General features: G+C 44.8%; 1 protein-coding gene across 2 annotated transcripts in view; it reads right to left on the bottom strand.

Annotated features, from left to right (window-relative positions):
- ZDHHC12 (zDHHC palmitoyltransferase 12) overlaps positions 1 to 19,314 on the bottom strand; it is a 61,225-nt gene that overhangs the window by 14,715 nt on the left and 27,196 nt on the right. Inside the window, exon 3 of one of the 2 annotated variants that reach the window (XM_077478681.1) lies at positions 16,761 to 16,847. The exons of the other annotated variant lie outside the window; for it this stretch is intronic. Within the exon in view, the coding sequence (XP_077334807.1) occupies positions 16,761 to 16,847 (87 nt within the window). The remainder of the gene's footprint in view (positions 1 to 16,760; positions 16,848 to 19,314) is intronic. 2 annotated transcript variants of the gene reach the window in all.

The following is a 19,314-nucleotide window of genomic DNA, read 5'->3' as shown; positions in this document are numbered from 1 at the left end:
CGCCCCTGTCCCCATGTGCTCACATGCAGAAGCGAACGCATACGCAAGTCCCGCCCACATATGAAAACGGTGTTCAAACCACACATGTGAAGTATCGATGCGAACGTTAGAGCGAGAGCAATACTTCTAGCCCTAGACCTCCTCTGTAACTCAAAACATGTAACCAGTAAAAAAAATTAAAGTGTCGCCTATGGGGATTTTTAAGTAGCGACGTTTGGCGCCATTCCACGAGCATGTGCAATTTTGAAGAGTGACATGTTAGGTATCTATTTACTCGGCGTAACTTCATCTTTCACATTATGTAAAAATTGGGCTAACTTTACGTTTTGGGGGGGGGGGGGGGGGGTTTTAAGCACAAAACTTTTTTTTACAAAAAAAAAGCGTTTGAAAAATTGCAACGACCACCATTGTATTCTCCAGGGTGTTTGCTAAAAAAAAACATATATAATATTTTGGGGTTCTATGTAATTTTCTAGCAAATAAATTATGATTTTTACATGTAGGAGAGAAATGTCAGAATTGTCCTGGGTGCTCCAGAATGCCTGATGGCGCTCCCTGCATGTTGGGCCACTGTATGTGGCCACGCTGTGTAAAAGTCTCACACACGTGGAATTGCCATACTCGGGAGTAATAGCAGAATGTGTTTTGGGGTGTAATTTGTGGTATGCATATGCTGTGTGTGAGAAATAAACTGATAATATGACAATTTTGTGAAAAAAAAAAAAAAGTAAAAAAAATCTTGATTTTGCAAATAATTGTGGGAAAAAATGACAACTTCAAAAAACTCATCATGCCTCTTACTAAATACCTTGGAATGTCTGCTTTCCAAAAAAAGGGTCATTTGGGGGGTATTTGTACTTTTATGGCATGTTAGGGTCTCAAGAATTGAAATAGCCCGTCAGTACTTCAGGTGTGATTAATTTTCAGATATTGGCACCATAGCTTGTGGACTCTATAACTTTCACAAAGACCAAATAATATCCACCAAATTGTACTTACCGTATATACTCGAGTATAAGCCGAGATTTTCAGCCTCTTTTTTGAGGCTGAAAGTGCCCCCTCGGCTTATACTCGAGTCACCGCTGTCTGACTGCTCGATCAGCGTATCGAGCAGACAGACGGCGGACATTAAAATTCAAAAGCCGCGCCTCCTTCTCCGCCTCCGCCTGTGATAGGCGGAACACTGAATTTCCCAGCAGTCAGTGTTCCGCCTATCACGGACATCCGTTCATTCTCATACTACGGACGAGTATGAGAGGATGTCCGTGATAGGCGGAACACAGGCTGCTGGGAAATTGAGTGTTCCGCCTATCACAGGCGGAGGACGGAGGCGCGGCTTTTGAATTGTAGAATGGCCGCCGAGAAGAGCGGCGATCCATCGGCACGACACGGGACGGAGGAGGCACGGAACGGAGGAGGCACGGGACAGAGGAGGCACGGGACAGAGGAGGCACGGGACAGAGGAGGCACGGGACAGAGGAGGCACGGGACAGAGGAGGCACGGGACAGAGGAGGCACGGGACAGAGGAGGCACGGGACAGAGGAGGCACGGGACAGAGGAGGCACGGGACAGAGGAGGCACGGGACAGAGGAGGCACGGGACAGAGGAGGCTCGGGACGACGGCGGCTCGGGACGGAGGCTTGGGACACAGGTAGGCTGGACACACACACAAGGCTGCACGGACACACACACACACACACACACACACACAGGGATGGATGGATGGATACACACACACACAGGGATGGATGGATGGATGAATACACACACACACACAGGGATGGATGGATGGATACACACACAGGGATGGATGGACGGACACACACACAGGGATGGATGGATGGATGGATGGATGGATGGACACACACACAGGGATGGATGGACGGACACACACACAGGGATGGACGGACACACAGGGATGGACAGCCATGTCTCACCCTCGGCTTATACACGAGTCAATAAGTTTTCCAGTTTTTTGGGGGTAAATTGGGGGCCTCGGCTTATATTCGGGTCGGCCTATACTCGAGTATATACGGTATTTTTACCAAAGATATGTAGTGGTATAAATTTTGGCCAAAATTTATGAAGAAAAATTACTAATCTGCTAAATTTTATAACAGAAACGAAGAAAAATATTTTTTTTTACTGAATTTTTGGTCTTTTTTCTTTTATAGCACAAAAAATTAAAAACCCAGTGGTGATTAAATACCACCAAATGAGATCTCTATTTGTGTGAAAAAAGAACAAAAATTTCATATGGGTACAGTGTTGCATAAGTAATTGTCATTCAAAATGTGAGAGCACCGAAAGCTGAAAATTAGTCTGGTTATTAAGGGTGTTTAAGTGGCCAGTGGTCAATCAATCATATCATACGTCCAATATACACATAAACTATAACCACTTAATGCATATAGTGGCATTAATAGTAATAAAAAAAAAAAAAAAAAAAAAAAAAAAAAAAAATTATATATATATATATATATATATATATATATATATATATATATATATATATATATATATATATATATAATAAAATCACTATAAACTAAAATGAATTAATATATCATTTTTTTTCCTTTATACCTCAGGATAGCGTGAATGGAAGAGTCTCAATAAAAATGTATTTGTGTATGTGTAGCCCAGTGTTTCTTAACTCCAGTCCTCGAGGGGCCCAACAGGTCATGTTTTCAGGCTTTCCATTATTTTGCACAGGTGAGTTGATCAGTTTTTTGCCTTAGTAACTACCACAGCCGTTTCATCTGAAGGAAATCCTGAAAGCATGACCTGTTGGGGTGCCTTGAGGACTATGTCTATATATGTGCTCTGATTTTTCCTTAGCTCTCGGACATGATCCCTTCCTTAGCTTTGTTCTGGGAGGACTTTTACTAGAGTCATGCAGGATTTCATAGCCAGATTGCAGCTTTGATTCCCGACTATGCCTTCAGAGGTCAAATGCATGCTTCTACAACTTTGCCTGCAGAATCCTGATCGGATCAGTCCAAGACCCTAGCACCTCAGATGCTGAGTCTTTAAAGTCCTTAGCAGACGGCTACACCTGAGGAATCTCAGACATCAACCATTGCTCCCAAACTTAAAGACATCACAATGACTCTTGACGCAGTTTGCACTACTTTATAACTTTAGAACCAGTCTGTAGTGTCTACCAGTACGGTTTCCAGCCTAGGAGCTTCTAGGCTCCCCAAGACTGCAGAGAACTTTGCAATGCACCTGTTCTTTCCTGTCACCTGTGCAGAGACTGGAAGAACCCTAATAAACTATTCACCGCCTCCCAAGCAACTAGCAATTCTGTATCCACCTGAGGAAGAATTTGCTTAAAAAACTGGGTTACTTACCGGTAACATCCTTTTCCAGGAGTCTTTCAGGACAGCCACCGTAGAGACCCTGGCTCCTCCCCTCTTAGGAAACACCGCCTTCAATTCCACAATTTAAGTCTCATCCTCCCGCTGTCCCCTCAGTTCTTCCAGAGTACCTCCGGCCAACTGGGGAGACACAAGAACACGTCAAACAAACAAACTTTTTATCTTACCTGACGGTCTCATGCGATGAGTTCCCAAAGATATCCAAAATCCTGGGTGGGTACCGGTGCTGTCCTGAAGGACTCCTGGAAAAGGATGTTACCGGTAAGTAACTCAGTTTTTCCCCCAAGTCCATCTTTCTGGACAGCCACCGTAGAGAGGATAAGCGAGCACCTTACCTTAGGGTGGGACTACTGCCTGCAGCACCTTACGACCAAAGGCTTGGTCCTTGGCTGACAGAAGATCCAATCAGTAGTGCTTCATGAACGTAGAAAAACTGGACCACGTCACAGCTCTACAAATCTGTTCTAGAGAAGCACCAGCCCACTCTGCCTGAGAAATCGCCACTGGCCTGGTTGAGTGTGCCCTGATCCCAAATGGGGGTTCTAAACCTTCTATCAGGTAAGCCTGCCCAATGGCCAACCTTAACCATCTGGCTATTGTACGTCTAGAGGCTCTGGAAACCTTCCTGGCCCCTGAAAATAATACAAAAAGTGAATGTCAGCAAGCCCAATGCCGACATGATCTTCCTCACTGAGACCTGACAGCTGCCTTGGAGAAACAATGCTTTGTCTACCTTTTGGATTTTCTCCAAGGGAAGGAAGACCTTTTGTTCTGTAGAGTCCAACACATACCCCAGGAAAGTGACCCTTTGGGATGGAACCAAGTTGGACTTTTCCAGGTTCAGAAGCCACCACAGGCTCTCTAAAATGTTTTTTGCTACCTGCAGATCCAGAATCAACATCAACTGCACCGGAGAAGGGGCAAACAAGAGAAGATCGAGATTCCAGAGTCGCAGAAATGCCAGAACTTCTACCATAACTTTGGTGAAGATACGGGGGGGAAGAGGAAAGCCCAAAGGAAAGTGCTTTGAACTGGAGGTGTAGCACTCCTACCGAGGTTTTTACTGCCAATCTGAGGAAACGCTGGTGGTTCTCTGCGATGGGAATATGCAGATATGCATCTTTTAAATCTATCAATGCCATGAAACAGTCTGGTGGAAGAAATGTTTTCACAGAGTAAACTAAATCCATCCAAAACCCCCTGTAGGTGACAGACATTCAGAAGCTTCAGGTTCAGGATGACCCTGAACTTTCCCAAAGGTTTGCGAACCACAAAGATGTGAGAATAGAAGCCTTTGCCTGTCTCTCCTGCTGGGACCCGTACCACCACCTGCTGTTCCTCTCTAACTCCTGTAGAGAGGAAAGAAGAGCAGAGGATTTTTCTGTAAACTTTGGCAGCTCGGTAACAAGGAGTCTTAGAGGGGGGACTCTGAAAACTCCAAATCGGTAACCTCTTCTGATGATCCCCAGCACCAACTGATTGGAGGTGATCATCTCCCACTGTGGGAGGAAGGCCCCCAACCTTCCTCCCACCGGGACCTTGTCATTTGGACTTTTTGGGCTGTTCAGGAGGGCAAAAAAATCACCCCCCCTTTGCCTTTCAGCCCCCAACTCTTCTTCTGCCGATCAGTTTTAGGGGCTTCAAATTTTTTCTGAGGACGAGCCTTTCTTTTAGACTCCTCCCCATACTTCCTTTTAATGGGAAAGGCCTTTTTCTTATCTGCCGTGCAATCTAACACGGCCTCAAGACCAGGCCCAAATAGCAAGTCCCCTGTTAAAGGGATCCCACAGAGTTTTATTTTGGATGCACTGTCCCCCTGCCATGTCTTCAGCCATAAGGCCCTCCTAGCAGAGTTGGTCAGGGCCATAGACCTTGCAGACATTCGCACAGATTCAGCCGAAGCATGCGTAATGTATGCCACTCCCTTAAGCAGCATGGGAACGGAGGATAAAATAGTCTCCTTTGCCGTCCCTGCTTCAATGTGTGCTTTAATCTGGGTAAGCCAATACTCCATATTGCGAGCCACCACTGTGGCTGCCATGGCAGGCTTAAGATTTCCCTGTGATGAGTCCCAGGCTTTCTTCAAAAGTGAATCCATCCTTCGATCCATAGGGTCTGAAAGTACCCCCATGTCCTCAAAGGCCAGATCGGTAGATCTGGACACCTGAGAAAAGGCAGCATCTAACCTGGGAGATTTGTTCCAGAGCATCCTCTTCCGCAAAAAGGAAACCTTCGTTTCAACGCACCAGAAAAGATCTAAATCAAAAGTATACGTAGAAATAAGGGCATTGACTGAGTTTGAAGAGATCTGTTTGAAAGGAGAGGAACTGAGACATTTGATGTCTTATTTTTATAGTATGTTAATAGAACAGGAGACTCCACAAGAATTGCCCTTTCTGCAGGTTTGGGAAAGAGACTTAGAGACTACGTTTTCCCCAGAACAAAAGGATAAGATGTTGCTGTTTAATAAAAAGGCCTCGATGGCAAGCAGATATCAAGAAGGGGGATATAAGATCCTCACTAGGTGGTATAGAACACCAAAAGTGTTACATCAAATTTACCCCCAGATATCAGAGACATGTTGGAGATGTCATGGAGCGGAGGGAACACTACTACATATATTTTGGGAATGTCCAAAAATTAGAGTGTTCTGGGAGATGGTAGCTGATATTATTGTAAGGATTACAGGAATTGACCTGGGAGATAAACCGGCAACTTTTCTGTTGCTGGATATCCCAATGGCAATAGAAAGATTCAAAAATTCTTTGCTGAGACACTTATTGATAGCAGCAAGGGCATGTATTCCGGTTCTGTGGAAAAAAAGCAGCCCTCCAGATAGAGCACAGTGGTTTCAGAGAATTGCAGAAATCCAACAAATGGAAAATTTAACAATGACAATGAGAGATCAAGATGAGAAATATCAGAAGAAGATTTGGTATCTAAATTATAGAGAAAGTATGATGTAAAACATTTGAAATATGATAGAGCAAACGGGTTGTGGGGGGGAGGGGGGATTATAGTGAAAACTCTTTTTTTTTTGTTTTTTTTTAGTTTGTTTATCTATTTATTTTTCTGGGAGGGAAGGGTGAGGGATCGGGGAGGATGACGTGGAATTGAGGTATGGATTGAAATATTATAAGACATAGCTGTTAAAGAAGTTGTAGATATATAACAAAATGTAATGTGAAATCTATGGAAAGAAAAGATGAAAAAATAAAGAATTTATTTAAAAAAAAAAAAAAAAAAAAAAAAAAAGAAAAGAAAGGTTTCCTTTCGGGATCCTGCCATTCCTTCTTGATGGCATTGATCAAGACATCATGAACCGGGAACACCCACTTTTTCTGTTCCCTCAGGCCCTTGTACATCTGATCGTGGAGTGACAATGCCTTCCTTTTCTCTTGTATGCCTAAAGTGGTATGAATAGCTCCTAAGAGCTCCTCTACTTCAAGGGAAAGTTTGTACCGTGAGGTTCTTTTGGATTCCCCATCCAACCCCTCTCCATCCGATTCCCCTTGGGAATCTAAAACAGCACTGTCAACCTCTTCCTCAACTTCCTCTCTGGAACCCCCTGGATTCTCCCCACTAGCAGGAGGAACTTCCATTGGGCTAGGTGGTACACTCCGATGTGCTGGTGGAGGAGTGCTCTGCGGCTGAGGCCACTGGAAACTATAAAAAAGCACCTCGAAGGACTGAAAAGTACTAGAGAGTTCCTTTGCAGATACCGCCAGATCTGCACCCTGTTCTGCTGCCTAGCCCCTCAATACACTCCCTACAGAGTGCTTTGGCCCAGGAATCCCCCATAGAGGCTCTACACGAAGGACACTTCTTCTTAGAACCATGGGGGGACTTGCTCGTGGCTTTCTGAAAGACACAGAAATGAAAGAGGGCAGCATAAGCTTAAAGAACACCAGCGATACTTAGAGGACCACCGGGAGTGCCCGCCCCCCCCCCCAGGACCAACCACCACCAGGGTCCCAGACACACTCCCCTTCCCCCGACCACCAAGGGGGAAAAACATCAGTGGAGCTACTGGTTACTAAGTAAGGGAACACCTCCCCAGGGTTCCCCTTACCTTTGAGTGGCTGGTGCTGTTGTCCCCAGGAGCCGCTCTTGAAGCCTCTGCTTCGGACATTCTCCTGCTGAGGAAGCATGGTACGAACGTGCCTCCGACAGCGGTCTGTACAGCTTAGAGAGAGGCTGCACCAGCCGAACGCTCAGTCCCCTTTCATGAGCCGCATCCGGAATCGGAAGATGCGGATCCAGCGAAGATGTCCGCCCCCACCGGAAATGACGTTGCCCGTCATCCAGTCCGGCCTTCAGCTCCATGCCGACTGCAAACACAGGGGGACCTAGAACATCCTGCTGCAGCGCCCCAAACAAACGGATGGACCTCCCCAAGCTTCTTGCTTCCCCAAGCGAAGCTTGGAGTGCGCGGAAACGGTCAGTACGAACATTCAGCTCCCTAGCTGACCGGACTGCCGAGTGGAGTCAGATAGACGATCAGACTGCCAAGCGGAGGCAGAGAGACCACTGTCTCCTCCACTCTAGGTAACATAGCCTCAGCCTCCCCGACTGTTTAGCTAAGGTTCCTTAGCATTGTCTCCCCACTGGAGGAAACACCATAACTGAGGGGACGGTGGGAGGATGAGACTTACATTGTGGAATTGAAGGTGGTGTTTCCTAAGAGGGGAGGAGCCAGGGTCTCTCTACGGTGGCTGTCCTGAAAGACGGACTTGGGAAAAAAATAATAAACTGTTGTGAAATAAGCAGTATCCCATATTAACTATTCCTGTAGCAGATGCCTGTTTTCAAAGGCCACATGGCCAAGCAACTAGAGGCCGCTGTGGATTCAGTAGTGTCCTGTCTTAACCATTCCTATAGAGCAGGGGTCTCAAACTGGTGGCCCTCCAGATTTTGAGAAACTACAAGTCCCATCATGCCATTGCCTTTGGAAGTCTTGCTCTTAACTGTCAGCCTTGCAATGCCTCATGGGACTTGTAGTTTTTCAACAGCTGGAGGGCCACCAGTTTGAGACCTCTGCTATAGAGGATGCACCTGTTTTCAAAGACCCCATTGACAATCGATTGGAGGCCCTTTCATAAACTTTGGTTTTCCAGGATGGCCCTGCTTTAAAACCTGCCCTGGCTACATCAGTAGTCAGCCAAACTCTAACTGACTGGGCTAAGGTGATCGGAAGAGATCCATTTGCTATTCAAGCTGATCCTTTGCTTATGGAATGTATGCTTGCAGACTTGAACTACTATTTGAACGTGTTGCTAGAAGTCTCCCATCCCATTTTACATACCAGTCTCCTGTCATTGAAAGATGAAGTTACTATTGGACTCAGAACTAGCATGTGAAAAGCACCTGCTTTGCATGCTCTTCTAGAGGCAGAACATCTTCAGAGCTGCCATGGACACCCTTATCCAGGATGTCATCGGAGCAAAAATACCCATCTACCCCAGCAGAAAAAGCCTAGAGCTCAGTCGGTAAAGGACTTCCTTGAAGCCCAAAAATAGTTTCCTTTTCTCCCAGGCCTCAAACTCGACAGCCAATGCCAAGTCTGGCAGCCTGCAATTCCTGGACTTCCAAGTCCTTTAAGCCCTTTGACAAGTTTTTTTCAACATGAAGGGCTACCCCCACTTTCAAAAGGCCACAGTTCCTATATATTCACTGGCCTGCTTCACTGCACACATTAGCAGACCTCCATGCAGCCCTTGTGAGTCTTTGGGAGTAAGAGGTCATCGCCCCAGTACCTGTGATGGAATGGTTCTACTCCAACCTGTTCACAGTTTCCAAGTCAAAAGGGGCATTTGTCCAAACTGGGGTCTCAAAGGTCCAAATGTCTACATCCAGGTCCAGAAACTTTGCATGGATTCCACCAGGTCTGTGATTGACTCTTTCCATCACCTTTTGGCCTCTGGACATAAAAGATGTGTACTTGAATATCCTAATTTTCCAGAGCATCAGAGGTTCCTTTGTTTAGCTTTTGGTCTCTAAATTCCAGTCTGTGGCTTCGGCATTCGGCCTACTGCGGGGGGTCAGAAACCTGTCGAGCGCAAGCTACCAGTCGATCGCATCCAGGTGACTGGTAGATTGTCCTTTGGCTTGCTGACACGCTGTCCCCACAACATCAAACACAGTGGGACTACTGTCATTTGCACCTAAGCAGGAGCTGGCCATGGAGGGAGAAGGTGGTTGCTGGCTGAGCAAGCGGTTGCATCAGCCATGGCCTTTTCTGTAGTTCTAGCTGCAGTACAAGGTTGGAGTGATACCTACTGCATGCCGCCTCAAAACTCTGCTAGCCAGAGCGGTGCCCGCAGGTGCTGCAAGACAGAAGAGCCCTGAGGTGCACTGAAAGTGTCCTCTCCATCTCCTGCTTCAGGTCTGAATGTCTTACACGATACTGAAATGACCAGAACAGCATCTAAAACTATGTGAAGTCTGTGTTACTATTTTAGGGGGCTTGGGGCAGGAAGGGTGCACACACAGCTGCAGCGGAAATGATATGCCCTGTCAGGCTTGGTGGGTGTAGCACCCACCAAGCATGACCCACTCAAGTGACTGAGGCAACTATACAAGCACTGCAATCTTGTTCAAGGGGTTAAAGCAGGCAGTGAGGAAGCATTTTATCACCTCCTCACCAGCTGCAATAGCGCATTGGACCCCACAAAACATGCAGTAGTGGCTCTACTTACTTCAATGGGTCGAGATTGCTGCGCGTTAGCGCCCACTGAATGCAACAGGGGTATAGTTCCTGCTGCCGCATATGTAGACCTTTGGCTACTGCCTCACCAGGGATTAGGGGTGCAAAAAACGCGACTGCTCCCCTACTGACTGATGACATCCACTGCCCTACAGACACAGTCTACTGCTCTACTAATTGACACTGTCCGCTTTTAAGTAGAGCTACATGATTAATTGTTAAAGAAAAAAAAAAAAAAAAGAACAACAGGCAGCCTGCCAGGTTTATCACAACATTCCTCAGGCAGAGATATATCAAAACATTGTAACATTTAGTTCTTTTATATCAAAAAAGGGATGAACTTTGGTCTGTAAATGAGGGCAGTTTAACCACTTAAAGACTAAACCTTTTTATGACACTTGTTGCTTACAAGGTAAAATCTGTATTTTTTGCTAGAAAATTACTTAGAACCCCGAAACATTATAGATATATATTTTTTCTTAGCAGAGACCCTAGAGAATAAAACAGTGGTTGTTGCAATATTTTATGTCACATGTATTTGCGCAGCGGTCTTTCAAACGCAATTTGAAATTTTGAAAAAATACACTTTAATGAATAAAAAAATAAAAATAAACAGTAAAGTTAGCCCAATTTTTTGTATAATGTGAAAGATGATATTACGCCACAAAAATTGTGAGAGAATTGTGATCTTTATTCTAAGCAAAAAAATTGTGATTCTCATTTTAGCCAGAATCGTACACCTCTACTTTGAAAGTAGGCTAAGTTTATATATTTTTACAGTGACATTTGTTTTATATTTTTTGTCACCATTTAGTTAGGCCCCACTAGTTAATCTCTTGGGAGAAAAAAAAAAGGGGGCACCGAATCCCAGTGATCTTTAAACTTTCATGTTGTTCAGCTAGATCTCTGCCTCTCAAAGGTTACCTACTCCTTGCCTGTTTACTCCTCACCTGTTCACCAAGGTGTTGGTGGCTTTGCTGCACTCCCAGGGCATCCTTAGTCAGCAAATGCCTTGCAAAGGTTTTTTTTTTGGTTCCTGAACTTTCAAAGGTCAACACTGGAACTGATTCCTTGTTGAGTATCTTGGTCCTAGACACAGCTCAAGCAAGTTTATTTACCTTACATCCTCCAAAGAAACTTTAAACACTCCTTCCCTAGACTCAGACACTTTAGTCCAATTATCCAGGGCTGCTAATAAGCCAGTACAGCCGGCTCTGTTCTGGGAGAGAGAAAATCCACCGCTCCAGGCTGATCTACCGAGAAACTGGCCACTCCTCCTCCAAAATGATAGGGGTCCCAGGTGCAGGCTAATTGCAAATGGAAAGGAACAGAAAAACTCTGGATAGCCGCACTCCAGATGAAGTAAAATAAATTGTGCCTTTATTGTTTCCACTCAAAAAAATCTTCACATCATACAGGTCACAACAGCAAAGGGATAAAGAAAATAGACCAAAAAAATTACGCGTTTCACGCTGAAATTAGCGCTTATTCATAGCTAGTTATTGCTCTAAACAAAAAGCATATATATATTAAATGAGTGTCATCATGTGATAGTGTAATTAAGGCTTAATGATTATAGCCACCAGTAATTCATTAACCTGGAGTCTCCACACATGTGAACCCCACACCCAATTAAAGAGGAAGTAAACCCTGATGGGTTTACTTCCTCTTTCATTCCCTGCAAAGGCAAAGCATAATGGACTACTGTGCATCGCATAGTAGCCCATTATGTGTCACTTACCTGACACAGGAGCCAGCGAAGTCGCCGCTGTCCCCTGTAGTCCGCCGCATCCATCTTGCTGGTGGCGTCTCGCAGCTCCGCCGCTGTCATTCGGCGAAGCCGCGATGACATCACTCCCGCGCATGCGCACGGGAGTCGACATGCGCGGCAGCTCCATTCTTGGAAATGCCGCGCTCAGTGCGCCTGCGCGCCGCTGTCTACGGCGCATGCGCCGTAGACAGCGGTGCCCGTTTTCGGGCAAATATCTCCTAAACCATATAGGTCTAGGAGATATTGCTTGGACCTACAGGTAAGCCTTAATCTAGGCTTACCTGTAGGTCAAAGTGGTTTGTAAGGGTTTACAACCACTTTAATAATGAATAATGAGAAACAGGATGAGGAGAAAAAAAAATCACCAGTCTATGGCCAGAAACCCTCATACACAGATCGATCATGATTTGTCTTAAACTATAATCAATAATACACAAAATCATCATCATATCATGATTATGGATGCACATTAAAAAACAAAATGAATTAATAAAGGGTGTGACTCCTTATTATACATATGAAAAAACCCATAGTACATTGTAAAAGCACACATTATAGGTAAAATCATTAATCGTTAAGAACGGGTCTAGATCAGATGCAGTATTGTTCGGCTGTAAATCCTAGATGGCACCCAGACATATGAGTAATTACACATTTGTAATTACCGCCCTGCCATCGCGTGCGCGCCGCCGCGTGCATCGGTCGGGACCCCCGCGAGTCCGGCCGAGGGTCCCGTGGACTCGATCGCAGCGGGGATACCCGTGATCGTCTCACAAGGAGGCTGAATGGGGAGATGCCAATGTAAACAGCATCTCCCCGTTCCGCCTAGCAACAAGTGACACTGATCTCTGCTCCCTGTGATTGGAGCAGAGATCAGTGTTCACTAGCACCCAGCCCAGCCCCCCACAGTTAGTAACACGCCCCTAGGACATAATTAATCCCTACACTGCCACCCCCTGGTTAATCCCTTCACTGCCAGGGTCATTTACACAGGAATCAGTGCATTTGTATAGCAGTGATTGTGTATAAATGACAATGGTCCCAAAAATGTGTCAAAAATGTCCGATGTGTCCACCATAATGTCGCAGTCACAATAAAAAATAAATAAAATAAAAAATAAAATAAAAATCGCTGATCGCCACCATTACTAGTAAAAAATAAATTATTAATAAAAATGCATAAACTATCCCCTATTTTGTAAAAGCTATACATTTTGCGCAAACCAATTAATCGCTTATTGCGATTTTTTTTACCACAAATATGTAGAAGAATACATATCGGCCTAAACTGAGGAAAACGTTATTTATTATAGCAAAAAGTAACAAATAATGTGTTTTTTTTCAAAATTGTCGCTCTATTTTTGTTTATAGCGCAAAAAATAAAAACGCAGGGGTGATCAAATACCAACAAAAAAAAGCTCTATTTGTGGGGAAAAAAGGACGTCAATTTTGTTTGGGAGCCACATCGTACAACCGCGCAATTGTCAGTTAACCACTTGGGATCCGCGCTATAGTCAATTGACGGCTACAGCGCGGATCTCCTTTTCCGGGACTACGTCTATTGACGTAGTCCCGTGCACGAGCGGCCTGCGCGCCTTTTGAGGGGCGCGTGCGGCGCGCTCTGTGATCGGCGAGTCTACGAGACTCGCCTGATCACTGATCCGTGCAAGGGGTCAATCCCGACCCCTTATCACGTGATCAGCTGTCAGCCAATGACAGCTGATCATGTGATATAACGGAGCCGGTAATCGGCTATTATTCCCCCTCGCGCTGTCAGCGCGAGGAGAAAAAAAAAAAGCCGATCACCGGCGGCCGTGATCGGGACATGAGTCCCGATCATGGCCAGCACTGCTAGTGCCCACCTGCAACCCTGTCAGTGCCCACCTGCCCCCTGCCAGTGCAACAATAAAAAAAGTAAGTGCCCCCCGTCAGTGCCACCCAGCAGTGCCCACAGTGCCACCCAGCAGTGCCCACAATCTGCCTTAACAAAGGTGCTGCACCCGTGCCACATATCCGTGCCCATCAGTGTCATCTACCAGTGCCCAGCAGTGCCGCCCATCAGTGCCCAGCAGTGCCACCTATCAGAGCCACCTATCAGTGCCACCTATCAGTGCCCATCAGTCCCATCTATCAGTGGTACCTATCAGTGCCCATCCGTGCCACCCATCCGTGCCCCCCATCCATGCCATCTTATGTGCCCATCTTTGCCCATCAGTGCCACCTTATCTGTGCCTATTTGTGCCGCCTTAACTATGCCTATCAGTGCCCACCAGTGCAGCCTATCAGTGCCCACCAGTGCAGCCTATCAGTGCCCACCAGTGCAGCCTATCAGTGCCCACCAGTGCAGCCTATCAGTGCCCACCAGTGCAGCCTATCAGTGCCGCCTCATCAGCGCACTTCAATGAAGGAGAAAAATGACCAGTTTGCAAAATTTTATAACAAACTTTTAAACATGATTTTTTTTTTGCATCTTTTTTTGTTTGTTTAGCAAAAAATAAAACTCCGAGCTGTAATTAAATACCACCAAAAGAAAGCTCTATTTGTAGGAAAAAAAAATGATAAAAATTTCATTTGGGTACAGTGTTGTATGACCGCGCAATTGTCATTCAAAGTGCATCAGCGCTGAAAGCTGAAAATTGCTCTGGGACTGAGGGGGATTTAAGTGCCCAGTAAGCAAGTGGTTAAAGAGACGCAGTGCCGAATCGCAAAAAGTGGTCTGGTCTTAAGCCAGCAAAATGGTCCGGTCTGAAAGTGGTTAATTGGCTTCTAATTGGCCCTAGTATGTGTATGTATGAATGTGAGTTAGGCCTCATGCACACGAGACGCAGTTAAACGCGTGTTCAGATGCAGGTGGACACTTTTTTCAACTGCCCCTGAACTCATTCAATGTTGTCCTATGTGTCCATGCACGCAGTCTAGTTTTTTGCAGTTTTTATGCAGTTGCGTTTAACCTCGTTTTTCCAGAAGCAAAAAAATGGGTTCAGACGCAAAAATTTCCACGTTTCAGACGCAAAACATGGCTAAACGTGTCTAAACGCGGCACCCGCGTTTAGCCGCGTTTGCATTTATATGCGTTTTTAAAGGAACCCAATTTTTTGGACCTAAAAAACTCAGAAATATGATCTGAGAATGAAATTTTGTGGCCCGACTTTGGGGGCCCATATCTTGGGGCCACTTATTGCCAGGAATTTGTTATGTAGACACTGTATCTAGCACTACAACATATCCAAATTTGAGGATCCTGTCACCAAGTGACCCCGAGATAGGGGGCCCCAAATTTGGATCGCAAAATGTCATGCATCTTTTCTGCATCAGAGATACATGGCCTCAAAGTCAACTGTGACCATCTGCGGAAATGTAATTTGGTCATTAGGGTTGGGTGTTATGGTAAGTGGTTATCCGTTAGGGTTATTGTTTAGGATTAAGGGTTGGATTAGGGTTAGGGTTGTTTAGGGTTAGGGTTAGTGTAAGGGATAGGGTTAGCTGTTAGGGGTAGGGTTAGTGCTAGGAGTTAGGGTTAGTGGTTAGTGTTAGGATTCTGGATATTTTAATAAGGCATTAAAAACTATTATACTACCATATACAGCAGCAAAGTATTAAAATATATTAATCAGTACATATTTCACGATAAAAACATATTAAAAAATTGGCCAAATAAATTTAAAACAATTATAAAAAAAATCTAATTAACATAGATTTTCTTTTAAATAAAACAATTTGTAACTAGAAAAAATTAAGATTAATATTAATTTAAGATTATTAATTATTAACTATTTTAATATTGTTTTATATTAGAAATAATGAAAACATGTTAAAAAATTGCCACAAGAAAATTTTAGATATTTAAAAAAATTGGATAATTTGCTATAAATAGACATTTTTTTAAAAATAAAGGACAGAGAAAAAAATTAATCTGTACATCTATAGATAAATATATTTTATAAATATATACACATACCTGATCGTTACCAACAGACGTTCCTCTGGTGACACACTGTTTCTCATATTGGTGTCTATGAATGTCAGACCAGGTTGTAATTTTTCTAAGAGCAGATCAAATGTGACAATGGACATCCGGCTAAAATTAAAAAATTTGTCGGGGTAGGTACGCAGCTGCACATACATGTTTGTGAAATATTCAACGGACATTCGCTGTCCCATCAACGGATGGGTCCAATATCGACGAGCTCTGACTCTGGACCTCTCATGAAATTTGCGACGACGTTGCTGTCTCATCAAGAGCAACATCAGGAGCATTTCCTGACATATATTCAATATGGGATCCATTTCAAAATATATACCACAGAAAGAGAGGCAAATGCAAGTGTACAACTGCTCTCTATGCTGCTGCTGCTCACTCTGATCAAAATAGCAGAAATTGTTAAAAAAACATACTTTGAGAGCTTGGGGAGGGTCTACATGATGTTATCTTTATAAACGCTTATAAACCCAAACGCGGCTAAACGCGGTATGCAAACGCTGCAAAACGCGCGTTTTCACCTGCGTCTCATGTGCATGAGGCCTAAGGGCCCCTAAATTGTAAGCTCCTTGAGGGCAGGGACTGATGTAAATGTGCAATATACGTGTAAAGGTCTGTGTAAATTGATGGTGCTATACAAGTACCTTTAATAATAGTGAATAGGCCATCACCATACTCTTATATCATTAAGGTAGGCGGCTGGGCTATTTGAAGAAAAGGGATTTTCCTTGGTTATGGCTGATAGTGGAAAAACCTTTACTTTAAAAATATGCATGTCTGACAGTTATGAAAGTATGCTGGAATCCAAGCTATTAGGAATTCTATTAATAAATAAAGCATTACCATACAGTCCAACAAATCCAGGCCTTAGCTGTAAAATATCCATGCAATGTCAGAAGAATGCATTACTCACAGACATACTTTTAACAAGCAGTATCCACACCGCCTCATTGGAACCGTGCTGGAAATCATTTTACTCGTCTCCTGCTCCGCAAATTCTGGAAAAGTCTTTAAAAAAAAAAAAAATCAGTTTATTTAGACTGTTAATAGTGCTGGGTGATATAAACAGCAGATGTTACAAGTAGGGATACAAACAGGGATGTGCCTGCCTGTTCTCCAATATGTTGTTTGAAAACTGTCAGTTGCTGGATTCTCATATATAGAATACTTTTCTGCTTTCTCTTCCTAGAAGGCAAATCATTTTTCAATTAAGGTTCTCCTTAATACTCTTTAGACCCCTTTCACACTGAGGCGCTTTACAGGTACTACAGCAATAAAAAATAGCACCCGATTAGCGCCTGTAAAGAGCCTCTCCTGTCTCCAGTGTGAAAGCCCACCACTCCAAAAGCGCCCCTGCCCATTGAAAACAATGGGGCAGGGCCACCAAATCCCCGCTGCAGCAGCGCTTTGTGGGCGGTTTTAACCCTTTTTCGACTGCCGGGGTGTTTAAAACCACCCCCCACTAGCAGCCGAATAGCGCCGCTAAAATGATATTTTTACCGCCGCTTTACCGCCGACACACCCCCCCCCAGTGTGAAGGGGCTCTAAAAAGAGCAGAGATGGCTAAATTATCATAACTGGTTCTTGTAATTGAGGGCATTGCTTGCTACTCTCATGCTTTAACACCCTACAGATTGCGTTGTACAGAGGAGCAACTAGTAACATAACCAGGAATAGTAGGACTGGCCATTTCTAAGACTGGAGGGTCACAGGTTCATTAAAATAGTGTATTCATAATATAAAACAGTGGTCTCCAAACTGTGGCCTTTTGCTTGCCTTTATCCAGCCCTTGAGGCATTATTTTTGCCTCCGACACCAACAGTGGGGCTGCTCCTCCCACCGACACCAGGGCACCGCTCCTCCCACCGACACCATGACATACCAGATGATCAGTGGCTTAACCCCTTCAATACAGGGCACTTATACACCTTCCTGCCCAGACCAATTTTGAGCTTTCAGCGATGTCACACTTTGAATGACAATTGCGCGGTCATGCTACACTGTACCCAAACTAAATTTTTATCATTTTGTTCCCACAAATAGAGCTTTATTTTGGTGGTATTTGATAGCCTCTGGGATTTTTATTTTCTGCTAAACAAATAAAAAAAGACCGAAAATCTTGAAAAAAAAACATGTTTTTTTTGTTTCAGTTACAAAACTTTGTAAATAAGTAAGTTTTCTCCTTCACTGATGGGCACTGACGGGGCTGCAGTGATGGGCACTAATAAGGTGGCACCTTATTCTACTGATATGCGACACAGATAGACACTGATAGGTGGCACGGATTGTCAGATGGGCGGCATGGATAGGCGGCACGGACGGGCATGGATAGGCGGCACGGACAGGCACTGATAGGCGGCACGGACAGGCACTGATAGGCGGCACGGACAGGCACTGATAGGCGGCACGGACAGGCACTGATAGGCGGCACGGACAGGCACTGATAGGCGGCACGGACAGGCACTGATAGGCGGCACGGACAGGCACTGATAGGCGGCACGGACAGGCACTGATAGGCGGCACGGACAGGCACTGATAGGCGGCATTGTAATTTAAAGTTTTGTAGGGATGGATGCCAGTGCCAAACAATAATGCATGCCAATCAGTGATGCCCATTGTGGGCACTGGCTGGCATCAATGGTGGTCTAGGGGGCATACCTGTTGCTGGGCATATCCTGGTGGTCCAGGATATGCCCAGAAGTGCAAAAATCCATAGCAATTAATAAGAAAGGCTAAGTCCCCTGAAAGTTGATTGGTTGCTTTAGGTTTTTTGCAATTTTAACGAATGAATCTGAAAAGGTGTTCACCTGGGGATTTGAACTTGCAAACATTTTATTTGCTAGTCTGGTGTGTTACATACAAGGCCGCTGCTTCCGATGGTGGCTGGGACTCAAAACTAGACCTTTAACCACTTCCCACTCGGCCAATGTACATATACGGCCGGGTAGGAGCTCTCTACTTCTGATAGGACGTTCAGGAACGTCCTTCAGAAGGAGGGGGATCGTGCCCGGCTTGTGTCACCCGGACACGGCGCATCTTGGATCGGCAGGAGGGCTCTGTGATTGGCCCTCCTGATCACATGACAGCCGTGTCCAATCACGGCTGTCATGTGATGTAAACAGCCGGTTGCTAGGCAATCGGCTCCTCTTCTCCTCACACAGAAGTCATTGCTGAGGAGAGGAGAGCAGATCGCTGCAGCCGGCTGGTGATTAGTGAGTATGAGCTGTTTTTACAGCTTTTTACTAACTGATCACCAGTCTAGTGTAATACACACATCACCACACAGTGTAAACACACGTCACTACAATACACATGTCACCACACATGTCCCCAAATAATAAAAAGACATGTCCCCAAATAAAAAAAAAACACATGTCCCCCACATATGTCCCACTAAAATCACATGTTCCAATGATCACCTGCACACATCTGTACATGATCATTTGCGTACATATGTCCGTGATCACACAAACCA

The sequence above is a fragment of the Lithobates pipiens genome, unplaced genomic scaffold (assembly GCF_037356315.1).
Source record: "Lithobates pipiens isolate NorthernLeopardFrog02 unplaced genomic scaffold, aLitPip1_a1.2 Scaffold_1, whole genome shotgun sequence".
Lineage (NCBI taxonomy): Eukaryota > Metazoa > Chordata > Amphibia > Anura > Ranidae > Lithobates > Lithobates pipiens.
This window is presented reverse-complemented; position numbering and strand designations above follow the sequence as displayed.